Source organism: Vanacampus margaritifer, chromosome 1, assembly GCF_051991255.1.
Source record: "Vanacampus margaritifer isolate UIUO_Vmar chromosome 1, RoL_Vmar_1.0, whole genome shotgun sequence".
Lineage (NCBI taxonomy): Eukaryota > Metazoa > Chordata > Actinopteri > Syngnathiformes > Syngnathidae > Vanacampus > Vanacampus margaritifer.
In genome coordinates, this window is record NC_135432.1 from 54,476,607 (window position 1) to 54,502,212 (window position 25,606).

The 25,606-nt window shown below is 41.5% G+C and overlaps 1 protein-coding gene across 4 annotated transcripts; it reads left to right on the forward strand.

The window, feature by feature from the left end:
* The first annotated feature begins 297 nt into the window (after positions 1 to 297).
* On the forward strand, positions 298 to 25,307 carry togaram1 (TOG array regulator of axonemal microtubules 1). Of its 4 annotated transcripts, none has more exons than XM_077551793.1 (24): positions 298 to 620; positions 1,085 to 1,182; positions 1,392 to 2,549; positions 4,752 to 4,821; positions 5,580 to 5,708; positions 7,108 to 7,365; positions 7,450 to 7,730; positions 7,881 to 8,101; positions 15,243 to 15,346; positions 15,432 to 15,596; positions 15,667 to 15,732; positions 15,866 to 16,020; positions 16,106 to 16,253; positions 16,347 to 16,583; positions 17,088 to 17,211; positions 17,383 to 17,488; positions 20,184 to 20,419; positions 20,507 to 20,665; positions 21,683 to 21,809; positions 21,887 to 22,002; positions 22,227 to 22,407; positions 22,483 to 22,702; positions 22,781 to 22,867; positions 24,142 to 25,307. In XM_077551793.1, the coding sequence occupies exons 3-24, from the start codon at positions 1,518 to 1,520 to the stop codon at positions 24,399 to 24,401; spliced, it is 4,482 nt and encodes a 1,493-aa protein (XP_077407919.1). In that variant the 5' UTR covers positions 298 to 620; positions 1,085 to 1,182; positions 1,392 to 1,517; the 3' UTR covers positions 24,402 to 25,307. The 4 variants fall into 4 exon arrangements, with proteins under 4 accessions (XP_077407919.1, XP_077408053.1, XP_077408139.1 ...); XM_077551927.1 differs by having other exon boundaries at positions 15,246 to 15,346; XM_077552013.1 differs by having other exon boundaries at positions 7,189 to 7,365.
* Positions 25,308 to 25,606: the final 299 nt, after the last annotated feature.

Below are 25,606 nucleotides of genomic sequence, written 5' to 3' on the forward strand. Positions count from 1 at the left end.
GTTGTAAAATGAGTTTAAAAAAAATACTGAAGTGAACCGGGATCATAGTAGGTGGTATATTGACAGGTATCGATACGTGCCCCGATTAATTGGCAACCGATCGTGATCGTTTATTTATTTAACCTCCTTTACGCATTACCTGGCCGTTTGTGCATTTCAAAAATTAAACGTGGTCTTCAAGCAAGAAAGTTTGCCCACCCCTGGCCTAGTGGCACTTCCGTCAACGACGTGCGCGTGCGTTGACATACGGGCGGCCGTGTGGTGGCGGCGGCTGCGCGTGCACGAGCCCGCAGCTCGCGTCACCATGGAAGCGCTCAGTTTGCGACCTGGATACGCCATTTTGCCTCCCGGTGCTTCTGAGTGTGCGGCGTGCCAGTGTATGCATGTGTGCGTGCGTGTAAGCATGTGAATGCTTGTCCGTGTAAGTGTGTGCGTGGGCGCCTGTCGGTGAAAATACCTCTGTAGCTTGCGAACGTTCAACACTCCACACACTAGAACCAAAATGTTCACGCTTGGCGAATAAGCAGCCCGCTCCGCAGACATGGGAACGCGGACTACGTAACGTTTAATAGTCTCGACGAACGCTGTCGAAGTCTAAAAGAACCGTGAGGCACTACAAGGTTTGTTTTCTTATTGCTTTGCCTTAACTTTGCTATCTGAAGTCAGCCTTCATTATATAACCGAGTCGCGAGCTAGCTTAGCACAGCGCACGCAATGTTATTAACACGAGTTTGCGTCTTCTTCACGGTGGCATTGGGGGTCGGTTTTTAAGAAGTACTACGAAGCCACTGTTAACGTTTCAGTGCGTGGGCTGCTGCAGTCGACATTTCTGTCGCTTAACGTTGACATGTTACATTAGAAAGGAATTGTGTACATCAGGGGGGGGGATGTTATTATGAACCCTGCGGCTGTGTGGAAAACAGCCACAAGTGGTTGGATGTCCAAATTAAGTGCATTGTGTCCAACCATGCTAACGTGAATCGGTGCTGCAAGATTGTTATATCAATAAGTCTGTCTTCATGATTATTTTATGCCGTAATTGTTCATTATGTATGAGTTTTTTTTGTGTATGTCTGCCTCACAGTTCTCAGGGTTGGGGTTCGAATCCGGGCTCCGGCTTTACTGTGTGGCGATGGATGTTGTCCAAAAGCATGCATGCAGTGAAGACTGTATTGTCCTTAGGTTTGTACTCTGAGTATAAATGGTTGATTGCCTACAGTTGACTGGAAAACCAGTTCTAAGACGTTTCCATCTAACTCACCCGCAACCTTATAACTGGAATAGAGAGTAAATGGCTGGAATGATATGTATTTCTTGGCCATCTGTGTATGATTACCCAATTTGATGACACCAATCCTGTGTCATTGCTGATTTCTTTGTTCTCTCCGCAGTTAAGTGACTTCCCACCATCACCCACTCAGGATGAACGGCAACGGGAGCGAAGAGGAATATAATCATCCTCGCAAGATGGAGATTGATTCATCTCATGTTTGACCACATTCGTCAGATCACCAATAATGATTCTTGGAATAATCTCCCAGGAGTTATACCAGCAACTTCTAGACCCCAAAAATTACCAGAATCGCACAAATGGGGTGGAAGAGCTCAAGCGAATCCTTTCGGAAGCGGACTTGAAATCGGTCCCATCCGACAGTATTGAAGAGTTCATCAATTTTCTTCCCAGACTTTTGGATGACAGTAATTTTAAAGTATTGTATGGCACCTTACAAGTTTTAAACTTATTTATTCAGAGGTTAGAAGCAAGTATTCACAAATATATCAAACAGATAGTTTTGGTGGCCGTCAAAGCTCTAGGCGACACTCGTACCATCGCCAGAAATGAATACATGAACATGTTTCGTCTGATGATGAAAACTGTAGCCCCGCAACAAGTTTTAGATCTTGTTATTTGTAACTTAAAACACAAGAATTCCAGAGTCCGCGAGGACGTCCTTAACATCATTATTGCAGCTATGCTTACTCATCCGAGGAAAGAGTTCAATATCCCCAAGCTTTGTTTTGAAGTTGCGCCATATCTGGCAGACGGCAAAAGGAAGGTCCGCCATGCTGCCCTTGAGCTGTTTGCAGTTTTTGACTCCTGCCTGGATACAGGGAAAAAACAGCCTCTCATGAAAGCCGTGGACAACGTTGAGCTCAAAGAGGACGCGGAGGGTCTTATGGCAGCTGTACAAGCCAGACGCGCACGACACGTTCTCCCCAAACTTTCGCCAGAGGGAGTGGTGGAGTACAGTCTGGTGGTGCCAAAATCAGGGTTGCACTGCTCACCACAGTGTAGTTCAGGAGCTGATCTGGACTGGGTGATGAACGGAGGGCGGATTAGCAGTGCAAGGAGTCACCGAACTGAGCCAGACTACGAGCGACTCTATGGCTATAACAGCTTAGGATCCCTCACTGACGAGCTTCCATCTCAAAGGAGGATTGTCAGTGCAGGTAAAGGGAAGAACAAACTACCTTGGGAGATGTTGAGCTATTCATTGACGGAAAATAACCATCAGTGCCACTCCCCCAACGGCAAGTGCTCCGAGCAGGTGAGCTCAAGCTACTTTTTCTCAGTCCTTTTTCAACATATACAGTAAAGCTGGGCGGTATTTTCTTCCCAGTCATTCAGGACAATTACAATTTTAATCTAATAAACCCAACAAATATTTATTTCAAGGTTTCATTTCTTCAAAAAGAATTCCTGTGCAAAATGTTCAGACAACAATAATGTATACTGATTCTAAATCAGTTTTAACAACCTTAACATTTATAGTTTGTGCTTAAATGCCACAATTCAAGGTGTATTCAAGGATTTTTTGTCGCCGATCCTGTCAATCAATCTGCCGTAACGACGTCAAGCGTGCTCGTTAATAGCTGCGCATGCGCAATTCGAGCGTTTGTAGCATGTAGCCGCTGAGCTTCGTTCGGACTCGGCCATTCATCGTAGTTCCACCGATCGCACCGCATACTTTGAAAATGGCAGAGACCCGCAAGAGGACATCCGCCGGCTGCAGAGACTGATGAAGATGAGCCTGCGTTTTCCCGACAGACTAGCAGGAGAGCTGGGAGGATGGTCTTCCGCATACCCATTTTTAAAAAAAAAAGTGACAAACGCACGTTTGGCTTCTACTTTTCGAGAAGATCCACCTTTTAAGTAGTTGACAATAACGGCGTTATCGCGATATTAAAACTGCCACAATATTGTCGTCGTCATGTCACTATATTATAAGCAGCGCATCTATTAAAAAAGTCAGGTTGATTTCTTTTTGTGTAGTTCTACACTCTAGGGGGGCTAGTTTTTTTTAGTGCCGTTAAATTTTCATAAGGGATGTTTTGTTGAACCGCGAAGTAGTTGTATATGATCCAGACATTCACATAATACAATATGCTAATTAATATTTTTGTTTCTTCTTTCAAGTGTGATTTATTTTTTTTACCACAAAATATCACATAGCTACATGTTTTTACATTTGCTAGCTGCCTCTTAGCGTGACATTAGCTGGAGCGCCAGCTAGCACAATCAACCAAAACACCGCTAAATTTAGCACTAACACATTTCTGACGGCCGCGTGTTAGCATTTACATTAGAATACGGAATTGTCAAAAGCATAACATTACAGGGGAAAAACACTAAGTCTATTTTTTATTTCTGTGTTTCGTGGCATTAAAGTCAAGTCAGAGCCTCTGATTGGTCAGCCAGGGCACTTTTCGAAATATGCTCTGAGCACGCACTGGTTCACTCTGGCCGTTCGGAAACTCGGGTCGCTGTTCAATTGAGCCATTCAGTTATTCCGAGTTCACCAAAAACTGAGATAAATTGTTCTGGAAGCGAACTTCTGCTCGTTAGTAAGTTTGATGACTCATATTAGATTTTTTTGTTACAAGAACACTGCCAAGATATTTACACTATATATATATATATACCCGCCCAACAGCACTAAAAGTATCAGACACATTCTACTAATGATGCTCTTGGATCAGGATGAGGGTGGTGTGTTTCTGGAGGTGTTAATTGGCTGAGTTCTATTCTGGGAACAATTTTTAGTGTTCATGCTCATTTCAAAACCTTCTGTTTACTGCAGCGTCTGTTTCCCAGCAACGCCATGATTGCAGAGCGCCTCTTATGGGTGCGCGCGCGGGTGCAACTATGCGTTGGGCAAATACAATTGGTAATATCACAAGGTTCGACTTGCAAAGCATGGCTTATTTGCAACTCTGGTGTAGGCTGCAATTGTTGGAGTGCTATCGAGCAAGCAGGCTGGCAGTGCAGTACCTCATCCAAACTCAGCCTACTTTTCATTAAGAGTGAGCTGAAAGAGGCAAAAAGCTCCCATTACTCTTCTCTGTGCTTTATTTGTCTAAATTAAGGTTTCGCAGATTGCACATTAAAACAAGAGAAATCATGTACAGTGGATACAAAAAAAATCTACACACCCCTTTTGAAATCAGATTTTAGTGGTTTAAAAAAACGAGACCAGATACATAATTTCCTAATAGGTAAGCATGTTAAAGGTCAAGGCTACAAGATCATCTCAAACCATCTCCATTTCCTGTGACTACAATTTCACATTTTATCTCGAAGGGACTGTAGCCAAGGTCCCTGGACGGGGCATGGCGAGAATTTATGACAAATGGATGAGACTGATGGAAGGTTTCTGCTTCGTTATTTTGTATAGGCCGGCGGATGGAGTTCCACTAAATAACCACCCGCCTCTTGCAATCAATGCAAAACCAACTCTGTCTTTTCACAGGTGACCCTTGAAGAGGTGATTCCGCTGTCCAGGAAGTTGAGTCCAGAGACTTACATATCATCCACATTTAGTAAGTGTCAATCTATCCGTGACTACGCTTACATGCAGGCAATATTCGGGTTATGGTCAGAATTCGGGTTTCTGGAACAATCGGAATAACACGTTTACATGCGCAAGTTGATAGAGTTACCCCCCGTATACATGCCGTTTAGAATAACTCAATGTAGAAATAGACTTCATTTCCGCTTCAAACTTTAAACGGTCAATAAAATACATTATATTCATGTCACTCACCACGCGAAATAAAGTAGTCGGTTTCCTACTCGCTCCAAAAGTGCGGTTCCCGAATAAGAGCATATTTGGGTTATTGCGCGTGTTTACATGGCCTTTCACAACCCGGGTTCAAGTGTTATTGCCTGCATGTAAACGTAGTCCATGTCTCACGCTCAAATGAATCTGAGGTTGCTTGTCACGGTCAACTTCAGCTGGCACATATTAGAGCCGCTTGGAAGTGGATTAGCATGTTGAGTCAAAGGAGTCACAAGGCTATGCGTTAAAGAAAGCCCTGCAAATTAACTTGGAAGATACCCATCATACTAGACAGCTTGCCAGGAGTGAAAAACGATAAAAACTGATTAAATACAACACATTGTTAGACTTTTACTTATCTTAAGTTTACCTGCTTACTTTTTTAGCTTCACTTTACTTTAATCTTAATTTTACTTAGCTTTTCCAGCCTTGAGTTGACAGGTTGGGTAATGCCATGTTAGCTGCCACCAGACGACTCTGCAATAATGTGAAGTTTAAAAAAATGTAATTTGTGTGAAGGTTCTGAAGAACCACAGACGCCTCAAACATCCAGGAGAAGGATATCTCCAGCTCGGCTCAGAAGAAGCGGAAGCCTCAATTTAGACCCTGACATCTTTAAAACCACAAACTTCACTGAGTCTGATAGCGGTAAGGAACACTTAAGACAAATCAACCTGTTTTATTTAAATTCAGGCTGTAAGTTGACTTGCATTTTTTAAATGGTGACCGGGTACAACATTGCGACCACTCAAATAGTATCCATTCGCTTATTATTGCCAGGATCATCTACCTGCACTTATACAAATAAACACCTGATGCCAAATAAACTTTTCTCCCCTCAATAAAAAATAATATGGGTGTTGCAACTTGGTAGCTCTAATTATTAGTGGTGCTCTAATCCACTGGTTCTCAACCCCAGTCCTTGAGTACCCCTATCCAGCCTGTTTGCCATGTCTCCCTTAGCCGACACAGCCGAGGATCGCTATCAGAGCTTGCTGATTAGCTGATCGTTTGAAACACCCGTGTTGGCTGTGAGAGACATGGAAAACAGGGGTACTTGAGGGCGGTTGAGAACCGCTGCTCTAATCGATCGGCCACGATAGTTATATATAGATAGCGGATTTACGTGGAAAAGTACATGATCGGCATATGCCGATCAATGCTTTCCAATGCCGTTCACACTAACCGATCGCAGCTCGTACTTTGTAGCCTGCAGCCAATTAGAAGCCAACCTGTGTGCAGTATAGCGTCCTCCCCCTGAATCATAATATGTCGGTACATTTTCTGCACTGTCAATTTGAAATAATATCTTGTTTTTGTACCAAAAAAAACAAATAGAAAATAAATAAAAATAATAGACAGATTCATTGGTTATTAAAATAATCGTTCTTGAGCAGCTCTAATATTTTTGTGTTGATTAAATGTGATCGTAAACTTTGGACAACATGGGTTTTGGGAACATTCTGAATTAATTTGGTTTTAGATTTAATTTAAAATGGAATAAAAAAAATTAAACAACTCTTTAGTTATTATTATTTTTTGACTTGCCTTAATCCTGTACTATGAGTCCATTACTTTATACTAGGGTGTCCAAATTGTTTTTGTTTGAGGGCCACATACATAAAATCAGAAGGATGCAAGGGCCACGTAATGTTATGAAGAGAAATTGTGTTAATTCCTAAAACAAAAAAAATTACAAATATTTTTTGTTTTTGCATTTCTAGAAAAATGCTGCAGTGTATAAACCAATTTATTTGTAATAGTGGCACCTATTTTATTTTTGACGCTCTCCCTTCTTTCTTTGACCATCTCCAAACATTTTTTTAACATTTTTTTAACATTTTTTGTGTCAAATGCCATTTTTAGTATATGTTGCGGGCCACTAAAAAATGGCTGGCCGGCCGCAGTTGGCCCCCGTGCTGTAATTTGGACACTACTGCTTTTGACTAACTTGAAATGTTCTGGCTGCATGCAGGTACCAGCATACTGTTTGAATGGTACTTTTTTTTGTTTGAATGTCCTAATGTGTGAAAAATGTGTCTTCCAGCGTTATCCAAAGGACACATGCTCTCAAAGAACGCCAGTGTTGAGCGCACACTTTCTCTCCCCTCTAACCACACCACACCAGGCTCCTTTCTGCTGCCTTCCTACCCTCTGGCTGCCCTCCCAGGAGGCGTGCTCACTCCAACACTATCCCGTCGCCATGCCGACTCGTCCCTCTCTATGTCCAACACCTGGCCCAACAAGCGGGAGAACTGCCCGCACCAGCGAGACAGCAGCTCCTTGGGGGACGCAGCAGTCAAAGGCAAGGTTTAGCTTGTCCGCTGAATGTACAATCAGCTGATCTCGATGTTGTAGTAATCAGTTTTCTACCCTTCACCCGCACCAGGTGACCTCTCGAGCAGATGCTCTCCTCGGCCAATCCGCGCCTCCCTAAAGAGTTCTTCGTCAACATCGTCATTCCGCCGAGTCCTGAGCAGCAGCAGGACATCCCTCCTCTCCATCTCACCAGTCATTCCTTCAGGAGAGCCATTTTATAACAATGACCAGAGGTCCAATGCACGCAGCAGCCCCCAGAATCAGCATCTAGAGAGGGACCTTCAAGTCGAGCCTGCGGGCTCTAACACAACACAGGGTACTCAAGAGGAGGAGACTGTGGATGTGCAGGAGGTAAACAGCCTTTTATTTACGTCTGGATTCTGTTGATCGATCATGTACACCCAAAGTCCTGAGTAAATACGGTCTGTAGATGCGTAATGTATTTTAAAATGTCAGGCATTGCCCTTGCTGTCAATATTTGCCCATCTGATATGTTCGCAGATGTGGAACTCGCTGCGCTCGTTGCGCAACAGCGCTGCTAAGAAGAGGGCCAAAGTGAGCCTAAGCAGTCCAGACCCAGACCAGGACAGCCTAGATTCTGCTGTAAGGTTACCCCTTGGACAAGACCTAATGCTGCATACCGCTCCAATGCTTAGCAGCTCGGCCAGCGAGAGCGGTATTTCTAGTTTGAGTCCTACCACCTCCACCTTTGGCATAAAAAGGTAAATAGGCATCCTTCTGTTTTTGTGGAGATACAAATTGGATCACTTTTGAACTTCACTTGAATACCCAATTCACAAGTCCAAATCAATCAGTTTTTCTTATTGGGAGGGTTACTTGTTATGGCATTTTAAAGGCACAGTTCCAAGGATCCATCCATGCATGCTGTTCGCTACTTCATGATTGCCTTCCAAAGGACAATAAGATGTAGGGTTCAGTGAGCAGCTGTGAGCATATTTATTCGCTCAGACGCAGAAATGTGTGTGGTACTGTAGCAGCCAATCAGAGCCCAGCTTTCTCTTTGGTTTGCAAGTTGAAGAAGTACTGTAAACAGAAAGTAAGAATACAGAGTAAACGATGACCAAACGTGCAGCTGATGGGCAGCCATGACTTTGCATCATCTTCCAAATATGAAGCTATTTTGACAAGAGAAGTCCCTCACCGTTGCTTATGTGGTGGCACTGTATCTCCAAAGTAACCTGGAGTAAAGGAAGCTGTTGTGCATGGTGGTATGGTCTCAAAGACAGGCAACGTGATAATCCTGTTGAATCTTTTGAGCGAGTACCATCCAAATGCTGATGTGATAAGCATGAAAATGCTGGCGTTTTTTCCACAGCCTGCGCGTATAGCATTAGCAGTTTAGCCGCTACTAACTAGCTGTATAACCACTGGACCAAAGCAGCAATCAATTATGCAAATTTTTGATGTGCACATTTTGCAAGCAGCAATGATGGTAACACGGATAGGAGCATCACAACTTAAAAATTATAATGTTAACATTTTATGGCATATTCATTATTACTGAGGGCTCCATTTTTATTAGCTCACTGTTATTTGACATTGGTCTACAGACTACAGTTGATGTACTGTTGAGTAAAAAAAATGTTTCAAGAATTTTTTTTTGCTCATCTTACTCATTTGGTTTTAAAAATGTACTTCATGTGTTGATGAAATGTTGAAGTACTCTCTAGTTGCTTTAGTTTTCAGTGGACATGTTTTAAAACTGGCAATTTATAAACAATGTAAAGTCAAGATGAACACTACAGTAGTTTCAGATGACCTCTGTTGCTTAACGAAAACTTTAATTCTTTGCCAGATAGATATATAAAGTGATCGAACCATACAGCAGCACTGTATTCACAACTACAAGTATACACTAGTTGATAAATATAGGGGGGAAACTACCAAAGTTAAAAAAATACAAATGCACAAGCAGCATTGGGAGGATGTCAATTAAATGTAACCTAAGCAGGAAGAAGTATAGAAAATGATGGTAGTGAATTTTGATCTCTGCTAAATAATATAGTTCAATTATGCTTCAGCAGTAATAATAATAATACATTTTATTAATAGGCGCTCTTCTGGATTCTCAAAGTCACTATATCAAAATAGTGTAATATAAATAGTATATTAGTATAATATTGGCAGTGGTTTCTAGTTCTACTGTATAATGGCCTGTTGATGAATTAGGATACACCAGTATGTTAGGAGTATATATGATATTCATAATATTGCACGTTGGAAGTTGCATTTGAACTTCGGTCAACTTCAGCTGGCACATATTAGAGCCGCTTGGAAGTGGATTAGCATGTTGAGTCAAAGGAGTCACAAGGCTATGCGTTAAAGAAAGTCCTGCAAATTAACCCGGAAACTTAGAAGATACCCATCATACTAGGCAGCTTGCCAGGAGTGAAAAACGATAAAAACTGATTAAATACAACACATTGTTAGACTTTTACTTAGCTTAAGTTTACCTGCTTACTTTTTTAGCTTCACTTTACTTTAATCTCAATTTTACTTAGCTTTTCCAGCCTTGAGTTGACAGGTTGGGTAATGCCATGTTAGCTGCCACCAGACGACTCTGCAATAATGTGAATAAAATAAAATAACATGCACAAGTCGTGATGAACGACAGTGTCTATTATATACTGTATGTTAATATGAATTGTTAGTGATCCTTTTACATGTGCAGTATAACATTTATTGCAGTGTTTAGTGGTATTTCCTCACACCCAGTGGAAAGTTGCTGTATTCATTTATAATAGTGAACGTCGGAAGTTCAGCCAAACATCCCTTTTTTGAGCAACTATCAGATAATCAGTGCACAATAACATGAACAACAATAAGTACGTTGACGCTTTCATCCTTGCTAGCATGTAATGTGCTCGGTTAGCTACGGCATTTACGCCGTTTCTCGTACTGTATATGCCAGGAGTAATCCATAACCATAACGACAAATACGGAAATATGACTAGCGCTGATGACGGCATGTTGACATCGCCGTCCCGGCGTTTGTCACCACCACATGTCATCGACGCCACGTTTCGTGGGTGAGCTTTTCAAACACTCCCCCTTGAAGCCCGTCTCAAATAGCAAGATGACGCTCGCAAACCTGCGCCAGAGGTGGAAGGCGACCTTTGTTGGTTCACTTACTTACGGAATTAGCGCCATACGTTGTTAATAATGAAAAGCTAATGAATGCGTTGCCACTGCAGTCAGGTGGATTTGAGCTAACACTCAAAAACGGCAGGTACTGTAGATGGATTATTCCAGATTTTAAAGACACTTTGGGCACCAACATTTTTTAAGGGACCGTTTTATGTTTTATGTTTTCATCATACGATTTCATTCATCCAGCTCAATTATCAACAGAACATTTTTTGAATGAGATATTTTGTCATACAGCTTTACTGTGTTTGGTGCAACTCCGTTGCAGATACTTGGAGACCTGAAAACATTTTCAATACATAGCCTTACTAAATAATCCTTACATTTAAGTAGTAATCTTATTTTAGTATTACTGTAATTACAGTAACAGGGTTTCAAATCAATGCTAATGTCAAATGTACATGATAGCTGTGTTATCTGTTATGCTAACTTGTCAAAAACAAATTTAGAAATATAATTTTAAAAAACCTAGTAGTGTATTTTTCTGATAATAAGAGGAACCGGGTTTGGTTAGTTTCAGTAACACACATCAATATAGCTGAAAACAAAAAATATATGTATGGTGAGAAGACATAAAAAATATCTTAAGCAAGAAGCTTAATTCAGTTATTTAATCAGTCATGTACCTCATAATTTTTTACTTCCACTTGTGGCTATAAAGGTTCTAGCAGCTGGGTTTAGTAACTGTTGACAGACCCGTCGTAAGGACATAATTAGTTAAGTACTATTTAGAATGTCTGTAATAAATCAAAACATTTTAACAAGACAAGACAAAAAAATAAGACTAACCAAAGCTATTTAATTTTATTTTATTGGTCATAAAGAGGTAGGGGTGGGGAGCTGGATATTTTATGGGGCTGTTTGGTATTTTAAACAGTATGTAGGAATCACCTTTACTACAGCATTCATTTTGTACGCTTTCAGTGGTGGGCAGTGAGTTTGGGACCTGGGCCTATTCCAAGCCTTAATACATCATCATGTCTCTAAATAGTGCATGCAAATGCTATGTGACTATATGTGACATTAAAGAGCAGACAGAGGCATTTTGTATATTTGAAAATCACCTATAAACCTCCATATTACAACATAGCAGCTGCTGAAAAGTAGTTCACAATCAATATTTATCAACCTAAAAACTTTAACTAAAATACATCATACTCACCACAGATGTTTATGCAGACCTCCTTTCTTTTAATCCTGTTCAACATCATCCTCTCATGTAAACTAATCTTTGGTGCACATTTTAAGATCAGCCAATCAGAGGATGAAAAAATAAAATGCCAATGTCACTAAGCTAACTTGCAGGCTTTTCCCCCCCTGAATCTCACATCTGATTGGTAAAAAAAAAAGGTGCTCTAGATAGTATGCCTAATGGCAAAGCACCTGGCCCGGATGGTTATCCGGCTATATTTTTTAAGCACTTCTGGTTAATGCTTGCTCCACTATTCTTAAGAGTAGTAACAGAAATTAAAACTAAGGGTTACATACGCCCACACATGAATACAGCAGCAATTAAACTTTTATTAAAGCCAGAAAAAGACCCCACCCTTCCATCAAGTTACCGTCCGATTTCACTAATTAATACTGATATTAAAATTATCACTAAGGCTTTCACATCTAGACTAGAAACAGTAATCTCGACAATTATTCATAGCGACCAAACAGGCTTTATTAAAGATCGGCACTCTACTAATAATATTAGGAGACTCTTTAACCTTATTAGCATGTCACAGCGGCATGATAAAAAGGCAGTTATTATATCATTGGATGCAGAAAAAGCTTTCGACAAAGTTAACTGGTCCTTCCTCTTTGCTGTTTTAAATAAATTTGGCTTTGGGAATCATTTATCCACTGGGTATCAGTATTATATGATTCTCCAAAAGCTACAGTTACTACTAATGGGATTATATCTCAGAGCTTTACTTTACAGAGGGGCACAAGACAGGGATGCCCACTATCCCCTTTATTATTTGCAATATTTATTGAGCCACTTGCATTAGCCATACGCCAGGAAAGAAGGATTCAAGGAATTCACTCTGGGGTAACAACATAAAATTAATCTATATGCCGATGACATCTTACTTTATTTAGAAAAGCCGGCTACTTCGCTAGGGGAAGCATTTAATTTAATAACTAAATTCTCACAGTTATCAGATTATTCTATTAACTGGACAAAATCAACACTTCTACCTATTACAGAAAATTCATGGAACCCTGCAAGCCAGGACCCACACTACTCATTTCCTATAGGTAATTTAAAATACTTAGGCATAAAAATCTCACCTAAATTAACTGATTTAATTCATTTAAACTTTTCTCCACTTCTGGATAACATTTATAGTGACTTGGAGCGCTGGAATAATCTTCCTATTTCTCTAATAGGACGAATAGCCACCATTAAAATGAAAGTTTTACCTAAAATAAACTATTTTTTCTCGATGATTCCATTTAAACCTACGGCTAAATGGTTCCAGTTGTTGGACTCAGCCGTAACAAAATTTTACTGGAATAAAAAAAAAGCAAAGATTAGTCTACTCTTCAGAAAAGCAAATCCAAAGGTGGTCTAGAGGCACCAAATTTTATGTACTACTATATAGCTAACCAGCTACAATATATCGTTCTATGGGCACAACCCAACAGAGACACTAACTGTTGGTTGGAACTAGAACAGAAGGATTGTAATAACCTCAGACTTCGAGATTTACTCTTTATTACAACATCGATTAAGCGTCATAATTGTTTTAAAAACCCAATGATTTCCGCCACCGTGACTGCCTGGTGGAAGGCACTAGAATTGACAAAAACCCAAGTGGAGCCCTGTGGACTTTCTCCCCTATGGCATAACCCCGACTTTCAACTTAACAACCAACCGTTTCATTTAGCTGTGTGGGAGCAGAAAGGAATTGCACATCTCCACCATCTCTTCTCAGATAATATGTTTATATCATATACATCCTTGCTCCAAAAATACAATATAAAAAATGGAAATTTTTTACATTATCTACAAGTTAAAAATATGATAAAGAAAAAAATTCCAACACTTCGGGGTACGCTCCAACCGCCTGTTTTAGCTAAAGATATTAACAAGCTTTCTCCGACAACAACAAAAAAACTTTCAAAAATATATAAGTTACTTTCATATACTGATAAAATGTCTTTACCCATCTCGAAGTGGGAGACAGACTTGTCTATAGCACCGGAACCTGACTTTTGGATTCAAGTTTGTGAAAACGCATTTAAAATGACAAAACACACAAATTTACAACTTATCCAATATAAAATTATTCACAGAACATACATCACTCAATATATGATGAAGAAAATGGGACTCTCAGACTCCGACATTTGTCTCCAATGCTTACAAAACACTACAGACACTTATGTTCATGCTTTATGGTTATGTACTCCGGTTATGTATTTCTGGACTAAAGTCTTAGAAAAACTTTCCGCTATTTTGGACTGTAGGATACCTTTATCTCCAAACTTGTGTTTGCTAGGTGACCTAACAACAACTGACTTACCACATAAACAATTTCAATCTACACTTGTAGCCCTTACTATCGCTAAAAAAACAATTCTTGTTAACTGGAAAAATAAACAAACTCTGAATATCGATCAATGGTCTAACCTCCTCATAAATCACATTTTAATGGAAAAAATATCTGCCTCAAATAAAAACCAAATATCAAAATTTATAGAAACATGGTCTACGTATATAGAATTTTTTAACCTAATTCCGGTTACTTAATTCTGTCTGTTAGCGAGAGCCACTACATCGTGATAACTTACATTGATGTTTCTGCATTTGGCAATTTATTATTATATTATATTATTAGTATGGGATTTTTTTTTAATGGGCTTTAGGTGAACTGATGAATACACACACGCTCGCACGCATGCACGCACACACGCACATACACATACTCACCCACATACAAAAATATATATATATATGTATATATATATATATATATATATATATATATATATATATATATATATATATATATATATATATATATATATGTGTGTGTGTGTATATGTATATATATGTATATATATATGTATATATATATATATATATATATATATGTGTGTGTGTGTATATGTATATATATGTATATATATATATATATATATATATATATATATGTGTGTGTGTATATGTATATATATGTATATATATTTATAAAAAAAAACATGTATTAATTTTTTTTTAATTGATTTGTTTGTTTGTTTTTTAAAAAAAAGTAGAGCAATGATGTCAAATCGAATGAACAATCCTGAGCTCTCCTGAAAAAAAAAAAAAAAAAAAAAGGGTTTCAAGCCTGTGTGTGTGTGTTGGATGCCAGCGCTTGGCCTTGGAAAATTTACATTAGATTTACATGGCAACACATAAAAGGGCCTGACTGCATGCTGCTGTACCATTTTTGCAAGAAATGCATGTTTCTGTGAGTTGTTTATAGATTCTTTGAAATTCTGTGGGGGCAGAAAATGCTCCTTATTTCTGGAATGATGTTATTGTTGTTGTTGATGTGATATTTTGTGTGAGTTTGAGGGGACAACTGAAGCTTAGAGAACACCTAACCATTGATTTGTTGCATAGGATTTTGGTATATTTCAGCCAGGTCAACGGAATCTGGTGGCACTTGTGAATTTGTCAGATCATGCAAGTTAATATTTCACACCTGTCAGCAGCTCCGGAAGCATGGCCTCCCCAGGAATGAAACCTCGTATTGCAAGAGTGCCTTCTGCAAACCTGAGGTCTTCTGTGTCCATGGACTTTAGCAGCCTTCCAGGTAGGAGGAGTCTGTAGTAAAACCAAAAAAAAAAATGTGTCTGATGCTTTATGATTTGCATTATATTTGATGCTATGTTTCTAAGGACTCTCTCAGAGGAATGACTTGTCATCTGAGGCGGGCGTTGTTGGGCAGAGAGTCACTTACTCCAATGGAACAATCCGAGCCGGTGACGAGACGGCAGTACCCTCTCCTCCGTTAGTCAAACCATTGTTAGGTGAATCATTCAGAGTTGTAAAGGCTACAAAAGGTGAGCCAACGGGAGAAATGTAAATGACAGTTTTCAGGGCTGGACTGAGGGTTTTTTGTTGTATGTTTAGGATCTCGAAGCAATGGAAGCAGGAATTCGCCATCCACAGACATGCCTGAGGGAGTCGTTGGAAGAGGTGGGTGTGCACAATCACTTTTGTTTTTGTTGTTGTTGGTTTGTATTAATGTTAGATTTGATCATCAAACCAATTCTACAATGGAATGCTTGTCACATCATTTATCTACAAATGTCCCCCTAATGTGTCGTAGGTGTGTTTGGCACTGCGGTGTCCTCCACTCGTTTGGACTTGGCCTTGTCACAGGAGCAGGGTGATTCAGCGGCCAAACCCGCCGCTGATCCCTTGGGAAGCCTCCCCGTTATCTCCGGTGATCACAGGGGCCGTGACGACTTGTATCCAGATGAGGTAACGTTTGGCACTATTTTTTTCAGATGAAGACGAGGCGTCTGTATTTGTCACAGCCGTGTGCCTGATGTGTATTTCCAAGTAGGTGATAAATACGAGGTCCATCCGGGATAAGATCCAGCTGCAGCATTTGGATCAGTTCGAGGAGCAGTCCAGTCAAAGGGACAAGATTCGACACCGTGTCCGGCAGATGCTCTCTGACTCACCCAATGAGGAAAATATAAATAATAAAGGTGTGGCATCTCTGGGCAGTTTGACTATATCAATCAAAAATGTGCATTATTTTTATTTTTTTTCTGACATAATAATGATGGTGTCTGTTTTAGATCTGCATCTGAACGGCAGTACAATCACTTCTTGTATCGAAGACCTCCCCTCGGACGGGTCACCTATAAGCCTCGCCAGCTCGGTCAGTCCACCAGGACCCCAGAGCCCTGTCAAGTGCCTCACTCCGCCCCATCAACCCAGCCCCCCCACAGTGCCTCCCAAACCCCAAAACATGTTCCGTATGAGGAGGGCGCCCAGCCTCAGCAGAAGGCGCCCCTCGCTCTCACACTGCTCAGGTCAGTGCGGTATCAACATGCAAAACAATTTTTTTTTAATCATGACATCAGGTACACCTGCAGAGTTTTTATTGATTGTTCACAAGCAAGCTGAATCACCACAACAAGTGTTGACTGGCTTTGAATGAACAAGCAGCCTTCACAGTTTCTCAGGCAACACGCGAGTAAAGGCCAACTCCTTTATGGCACAATTTTCATGTGATTCGGCAATTGTAATCAAATGTGGAGGTTTACCTTTTGTTGTGGCCAGTGAGTTTTTCTTTGTTGCCCCTTATATATTGGTTTGTAATTATACATGTAAAAGCAAGGCTTTAACTGCACTTGGCGTATTTGCTTAGACCATTAAAGCTATTGGAGCGTGAGGAAATTGTATTTTTCTTCCGTCTATTATTCAACACTGGTTTATTTTGATAACTCATAAAATACGTCACCACTCACACACAACTGCTTGTTTTCAGCCTGATAGGCGTAAGAGTCTTGTGTTGTCTTGATGGGCCTTTTTAGATGAGCTGTCTCCTGTTACTGTGGGCCACAAGAAAAATGGCTCTCAGCCTCCAGAACTGTGTCCCTTTTCCAAACCGGACCTGGCGCTGATGCAGAGTTTCGACCTGCTGAGTTCAACACACTGGTGAGAAACAGATTCAAAGGCAAATCCAGCCCATTACATTGAGAACTCAAGTTTGTGGAATGAAAAACAAAAGAAAATCATTTATCACCATACATCCCACCTGTAATTAAATATCAATGTTTGTTTAAACAGCGATGTTTGCTAACTTGCTGTTACTGTCGTGCTTTTCAGGGAGAAGAAGATTGAAGGTCTTGCATTCCTGCGCTGTCTGACCCGGTACCACGCTGACACACTCCAGAGCCGGCTTCGTGATGTCTGCTTGTCTCTCATTCAAGAGGTAACGGCGTGTACTGTATATCATGTCATGACAATGTAAACATAAACGTCGAACAAATCTGTTCCAAGAGGCCTGTCTAACTCTTGATTTGTTTGTACAGTATCATGGAAACAAAGAATGGAAATGGAAATTGTATTATCGTAGTAACCTGCTTGTTACTTGTTGAATGTCTTTGAAAAAAAATAGTTAAGCACTGCTGATAATAAACTGAATAAGTCTTAATGACAAAAGTTGTTATTTAAAGTTGATTCGATTCGCAAAAAAATCGAGGTTAATACTAAAAATAGGGGGGATGTTCGATACCATTTTTTCAAACCGTTACCAGTACAAGTACTCAACTTTATCTATCCCAGTTAGGCTTTACACAATCAGGATTTTTCGTCAGATCAACAATCAGTGAATTTTGAAGAAAAAATGATAGCCGGCGATTACCAATTTGATCAGAAGATGGAGCAATAGGGACAGATAGTGAAAACTCACATAATTGACAATCGAAATGCATGGGGGGGGAATAAATTTTTTTTTTCAAAAAACACATTGAATATAACATGTAGTGTCTTATTTCGTGGAGCTGATCAATGCCAAATATCAAGATGATCCAGCTGATCAGATCGGTGCAAAGTCTAATCCCAATATAGCATTTTTCCTTAAAATTGCATGAATTTAATGGCTATTTCCTATTCTTCTAATTTCTAGTTCCTGATCGCAAAAAGGCCACAAGAGTATTGGCGGCCATCGCGAGTACCGATACCTTGAAAAAAGGCCTGGTATCGGTCCGATATCTGGTATTGGTCCTCGCCCATCCCTAATTAAAAACTTTTAATCCGTCCGTCCGTCCGTCTTCTTCCGCTTATCCGGGGTCGGGTCGGGGGGGCAGCAGCTTTAGCAGGGAAGCCCAGACTTCCCTCTCCCCAGCCACTTCAGCCAGCTCATCCGACGGGACCCCAAGGCGTTCCCAGGACAGCCGAGAGACATAGTCTCTCCAGCGTGTCCTGGGTCGTCCCCGGGGCCTCCTGCCGGTAGGACATTCCCGGAACCATTCACCTCCCCAGGGAGGCGTCCAGGAGGCATCCGAACCAGATGCCCGAGCCACCTCAACTGGTTCCTCTCAACCTGGAGGAGCAGCGACTCGACGCTGAGTCCCTCTCGGATGACCGAGCTTCTCACCCTATCTCTAAGGGAGAGCCCGGCTACCCTGCGGAGGAAACTCATTTCGGCCGCTTGTATCCGGGATCTTGTTCTTTCGGTCACGACCCGCAGTTCGTGACCATAGGTGAGGGTAGGAACGTAGATTGACCGGTAAATCGAGAGCTTTGCCTTTCGGCTCAGCTCCTTCTTCACCACAACGGACCGATACAGCGTCCGCATCACTGCAGACGCTGCACCGATCCGCCTGTCGATCTCCCGCTCTAACCTACCCTCACTCGTGAACAAGACCCCAAGATACTTGAACTCCTCCACTTGGGGCAGGACCTCCTCCCCGACCCGGAGAGGGCACTCCACCCTTTTCCGACTGAGGACCATGGTCTCGGATTTGGAGGTGCTGATCCTCATCCCAACCGCTTCACACTCGGCTGCGAACCGCTCCAGTGAGAGCTGGAGGTCACGGCTTGATGAAGCCAACAGCACCACATCATCTGCAAAAAGCAGAGATGCAATGCTGAGGCCACCAAACCGGACCCCCTCTACGCCTCGGCTACGCCTAGAAATTCTGTCCATAAAAGTTATGAACAGAATCAGTGACAAAGGGCAACCTTGGCGGAGTCCAACCCTCACCGGAAACAAATTCGACTTACTGCCGGCAATGCGGACCAGACTCTGACATCGGTCGTACAGGGACCGAATAGCCCGTATCAGGGGGCTCGGTAACCCATACTCCCGAAGCACCCCCCACAGAACTCCCCGAGGGACACGGTCAAACGCCTTCTCCAAGTCCACAAAGCACATGTGGACTGGTTGGGCGAATTCCCACGCACCCTCGAGGACCCTGCTGAGGGTGTAGAGCTGGTCCACTGTTCCACGGCCGGGACGAAAACCACACTGCTCCTCCTGGATCCGAGATTCGACCTCCCGACGGACCCTCCTCTCCAGCACCCCTGAATAGACCTTACCTGGGAGGCTGAGGAGTGTGATCCCTCTAAAGTTGGAACACACCCTCCGGTCCCCCTTCTTAAAAAGGGGAACCACCACCCCGGTCTGCCAATCCAGAGGCACCGTCCCCGATGTCCACGCGATGCTGCAGAGACGTGTCAACCACGACAGCCCCACAACATCCAGAGCCTTTAGGAACTCCGGGCGGATCTCATCCACCCCCGAGGCCCTGCCACCGAGAAGCTTTAAAAATAAAAATAAAAAAACTTTTAATGTTGTCTGAAAAAAATTATTACAGTTCAATTCAAAAATTGAAACTCGTATATAGATTCGCTACAAAAAGAATGACATATTTCATTTTGTTTTTAGAATTAATTGAATGAATGAATCTTTACAATGAGTTTCACTTTTTTTTAATTATTATTATTATTATTATTGAGGCCCATCTACCATACATCCATGAGGCAAAATTAAGCAAAACACATTGAATCAATTAACATGGTTTCAAATTCACAACATTCAAGATAATTTTTGGGGACTAATTCCCAAATGTGCAACCTTTACACTAGAGGCATTCAACTTTTATTGTTTATTATTCATTCAGGTGAAGAACCTCAGGTCAGGCGTGTCCCGAACTGCCGTGTGTACACTGGGCGACCTTTACATGCACCTGCAGAAGGCAATGGACCAGGAGCTGGAGGGCACCGTTAAAGCCTTGCTACACAAGGCGGGGGAGAGTAACGCCTTCATCAGGCAGGATGTTGATGCTGCGCTCGACAGCATGGTGCAGCACTGCACTCCAACCCGAGGCATTCAAGCGCTACTCTCTGGAGGACTTAGGTCAGTATGCTGTCAGCACACAAAGCAATATGTCGCTCCTCACAACATTGCATCGGAATAGTAAAAATGCTTTTCTTTTTCTGTTAGTCATCTCAATGGACTGGTAAGGAAGTGCACTGCCCAACACTTGGCAAATTTAGTGGAAAAGGTCGGAGCCGCTCGCCTCCTTTCCGGAAGTCGAGATCTAGTTGAACGAATCTTACCCGCAGTCGCCAAGCTGTCACAAGACTCCTCACAGGAAGCAAGGTATGACTTGGGACTTTGAGGTCTGTTTAGGCTCACGTGACCTCACGTCAATATATGCAACAAAAATGCTTATGACAAGTAGTCACTGTGCTGTTTGGTGACATGCGTGTCCCACATTAAACATGGACAAAAGCAGGGGTCTGCTCTTAAGTCCGTCTCCTGTGGATCTCTAAAAAGAATTAGTAGAAACTAATAATATATTTTTTTTTTTACATAGATAAAAATATTCTTTAAATGAATTAACAATTTATATACAAAAAATTGAATAATTAAACGTTCAAAAAATGTCATCCACATTTTTTGAAGTTGTCAGAAAAAGAGACGAAAGGTAGATGAAAAGGTTTTTAAAATGATCTAAAAATGTCCAAAAAGAGAAAGTAAAAGTAAAAAGTAAAAAATTGCCATAAAATGTCCATGAAATTGTCAAAAATGTCAGGGAAAGATAGTTGTAAAAAAGGCAGAAAAGAAAACGTTCAAAAAATAACCATAAAATGTCCAAAATCAAAAGAAAAAATCCCGATAATTACCATAAAATATCCCCAAAATTTCAAAAAATGTCGATGAGAAAAAAATAGCCATAAAATGCACCAAAAAAAGGAAGAAAGGCAAGTGACTATATGTCGATTAAATTGTAAAAATATATATATATATTAAAAAAAAGTCAGGAACTTGACAGAAAGGCATAAAAGTCTACAAAAATATTTGAAAAACACAGTATGAAAAAGAAAAGAAAAAGACTGTCTACGAATGTCATCATTTTGTGTTTTAGTGCAGCTCTAATTAGCTCTTGGACCCTCAGTACATTAGAATACACTAAGCCATTGTTTCCTTCATCACAATCTTCAAATGTTTTGTGGCTCCAGACAGATTTTTTGTGATTTATTTGGCGTAAAATGGCTCTTTTTGACAGTAAAGGTTGCTAACCCCTGGACTAGAGGAAGCGAAGGGGCGATTTTATAAACCGTTTTTGCCCGAAAATCCATGTTACACGTCTGAAGATCCGAAATAAAATTTTAGATACCATGGCCGCCGAATGCTGCTGTTCCTGTCCTACCACCCAGACTTTGAGAAGATCCTGGAAAGAACGATCCCCTCCAAAGACCTGCTGACTACCAGGGACACCATCTTCACTCTCAAGACCAAGGTATAACTGTTACGCTTTTAAAACAGCATTGTTGTTTTTCATTTGAGTAACCGTATTTATTCGGGGGCTGTCTCTAGGGGCTTGGCGAGATGCCCCACGACAGCCAATCAGCCAGGGGCAGACGTTCCCTCCCAGGCAGCGGTACAGTCCGCGCCTTGTCACTCACCAGAGAGCCACTCTACTACCCCGTCAGGTAGACACGTTGCTACTAATCAGTAGGAAAAAAAGATCAATTGCACATAAATACACCGTAAAGACAAATATACCAGAAGTAATAATGACGCGTGAACGCATAGACCCGTCCAAAATGATTTACATCAATGAAGATAAAGAGACGTCTTGTTTTGCACATACGGTGTGCGATAAAGGCAAGGCTGACAGCAGTATATCACATGATGCATTGTGTATCCTTTGCAGAAGGTCCAACAGTAATTACAGCAACAGATCTCAGACACAAAGTATAGCAGACAAGAATGACATCAAGCACATAACAGCCCTGCTGGGCTCCAAGGACTTCCGAGAGCGAATCAAGGGAATGGACCAGCTGGTGGCGGACTGCCAGCACAACCCCAACATTGTCATCCAGAATATGTTCCCGGTATGGAGAAATGTCAGCGTAAAATGTCAACGCAGAGAGACGTTGACCCCCGGCCGGCTCTTTGTTTGTTTGTAGGTTTTTGATGCACTCAAGTCCAGGCTGCAAGAAGCCAACAGCAAAGTCAATCAGTACGCCCTCGAGTCGCTGCAGAAAATCATCCCCTTGATGAGGGACAACTTGTCTCAAGTGGTGAACATGCTCGTGCCAGCCATTGTGGACAATCACCTCAACTCCAAAAACAACGCCATCTACTCTGCTGCTATCGGGACCGTTGATGCTCTTATCGGCAACCTTGGTATGTATGAACCCGTTCATATTTTGATTTGGTTCACCGTCTCCAATTAACACTTGGTTTCTTTTTTCTTACTGGCAGATAACGGTCTCCTTCTGCAGCCGTTCTGCACTAAGGCTCAGTTTTCAAGCGGCAAAGCCAAAGTGGATCTTGTTGAGAAGGTTGCAGGTAAATTGGAAACAAGTGTTTGCTAGCTTTATCTTTTCCACAGCAGTCATCCTGAAATGAGACGATATATATTGTGTATGAACGGAACGTCACGTGACCAAACCCTGAAGTTTATGGAGGACCAAAAAATGGCACAACTTATTGTTAGTAATGAAATGTTAAAAGTCCTTTGCCAAGTGTTTAACCCTAACCTAAGGTTATGGGTCAAATTGACCCATTGCAATTTATTTAAGTTTAAGTGTACTAGTTTAATGAACTAACAATGAATGTTAATTAAGAGAATCAATTGTTAGATCTTTATTATTATATTTGTGTCAGGCACTTTGAATAATGTGTCAAATTGACCCAGTAGCTCAATTGCATTTCTTGACAAAGAAACATAACAAGAGTGTTAAATGATACATTTACTAGTCGAAGTGGCAAATCCATGTCCAGAAAGTGGAAACCCTGCCACAGTTAGACTTTATCCCCCAGGTGCTAGCTAGCTAGCATCAGAGGCTAAAGCCAAACTGTGGCATTTAGACCCAGGTGCTGGCTAACTTGCTCCATTAGTGCTCATTTACCTGCTAGGAAGCTAGCCAAACGGTGGCATTTAACCCCAGGTGTTCATTTACCTGTTAGCTAGCTAGATAGCATCGGGGGATAAAGCCAAACTGTGGCATTCAGCCCCAGGTGCTAGCTAGCTTGCTCCATTCGTGCTCATTTACCTGCTAGGGAGCTAGCATCAGGGGCTAAAGCCAATTTGTGGCATTTAGCCCCAGGTGCTAAAGCCAAACTGTGGCATTAAGCCCCAGGTGCTAGCTAGCTAGCTCCATTGGTGCTCATTTACCTGCTATGGAGCTAGCCAAACTGGGGCATTTAGCCTCATGTGCTCATTTATCATTTAACTACCTAGATAGCATCAGGGGGTAAAGCCAAACTGTGGTATTTAGCCCCAGGTGCTAGCTAGCAAACTCCATTGATGCTCATTTACCTGCTAGGGAGCTATTAAGCTAGCATCAGACGCTAAAGCCAAACTGTGGCAGGGTTTCTACTTTCTGGACCTGGATTTGCCACCTCTGTTTACTAGATATACAAGAAAGTTGTTGATAGACATAATGTGTATGCACAATATTTCAATTTCACATGAAGATCTAAAAATAATGAAAATGTGCTATGTACATTTATGTGGCAACGTTACATGTGCTTCCAAGCAGCAATTATTTTGCCTTACCTGTACAGATTTTCCGGGAAAGCGTGAGAGCTCTTTTGACCATCTTGTCTTTCGATTCCAGATCTTGTGATGGAGCTGTACCCTCGCAAGCCCCAAATGGTGGAGCAGAAAGTGCTGCCCTTGCTGTGGCACCTCCTCGGCACGTCGAGCCACAGCGGCAGCGTGCACGGACGCGGCGGCAGCGTGCGCGCCGCCACCGCCGACCTGTGCCAAGCTCTTCACGCCCAAATGGGACCCGGCCTGAGCGAGTGTGCCGCATCCCAGTCCGCCAGCGTCCACAAAGGGTTAAACGAGATCCTGAGGAACGCGTCCAAAAGATAAAGCAAGCGCTTGGAGGAGAACACACAGACACAACACTGACCTTACTTGAAGACAAAGAGATGTTGGACATTTCTTAGTGCCTGCACTTTTATCCCATTGAAGAGGAAAAAGTCCTCCAAGATGAGGAACTTTGACTCTTTTCTCAGTGATATTTCTTCCTCTGGTACAGATGTTGGGACTTTTGCAACATCCTGACATCAGGTTCCTGTTCCCACACAACACTGCTCTCTTTGCACACTGACAAGGTAGCTCATCATGATGAACACGAGATTCGCGTTTGAATCCGCCATCGCTTTTACTTCACCCGCTCAACACAAACCGCGGACGACAAATCCGAGAGCCATTTTGCAGAATGTAAAGTTCAAATGCACAAAAAAAAAAAAAGGACAGACAGGGATCTGAAAGTTGTATCATGATTTTGCCGTGTGGAAAAACATATTGTGATATTTTCTATGATGTTGATATGTGGTTGTTTTTTTTGCTGAGTCATGAAATGAGATTTAGTACAAGATGCTTCTGTATTTGCACAGTATTCGTTTCTTCTGTAATCAGGAGTCATGATGGTTTGAGTCACTTTGATCTGTTGTTTAACCCTTTCCAACCTTGCAGACTTTTGTTTGTTTTTCTTTGCATGACCATTTCTCTGGAACGAGGCGTACTGTTCGTAATAGCGAACGGTTTCTTGATGCCTGCATCAAGGCTATCGAAAAGGAATTTGGGCTTCACTCCCGTTGTTGCCTGGGAAGCAGAAAGCACAGATGGAGGATTCACAGTACAGTGCCAGTCTTCAAGTAGCCTTTTAATAACGTCTTCTATTGTTAAATTATACTCAACTTGTTTGGAAAACACGACAAAGACAGATTGATATATATAAATATATAAAGTGTTTTATTTCTGTAAATCAAACTTCCTTGCTGCGCCTTTCTCACCATGTATGCAGAATATCGCTCACTACCCACTTGGTGTGGTACCGTGCCATTTACCTGGGCTACCATATTTAATTGATGGTAAGTAATTTGCATATTGGCTCATTACGTGATGGCTAGTGAGTATCAAGTTCACGTTTGAAATTGCTAACCAATCCATAGTGTCTGGAGTATTATGTAATTACGTATGCAACTTGTCATGTTACTTTTCACAATGAAAGCTTGAGTGCAATCCCAAAAGTTGTTTATTAATAGATTCGCAGGAGACAAAAAAAACAA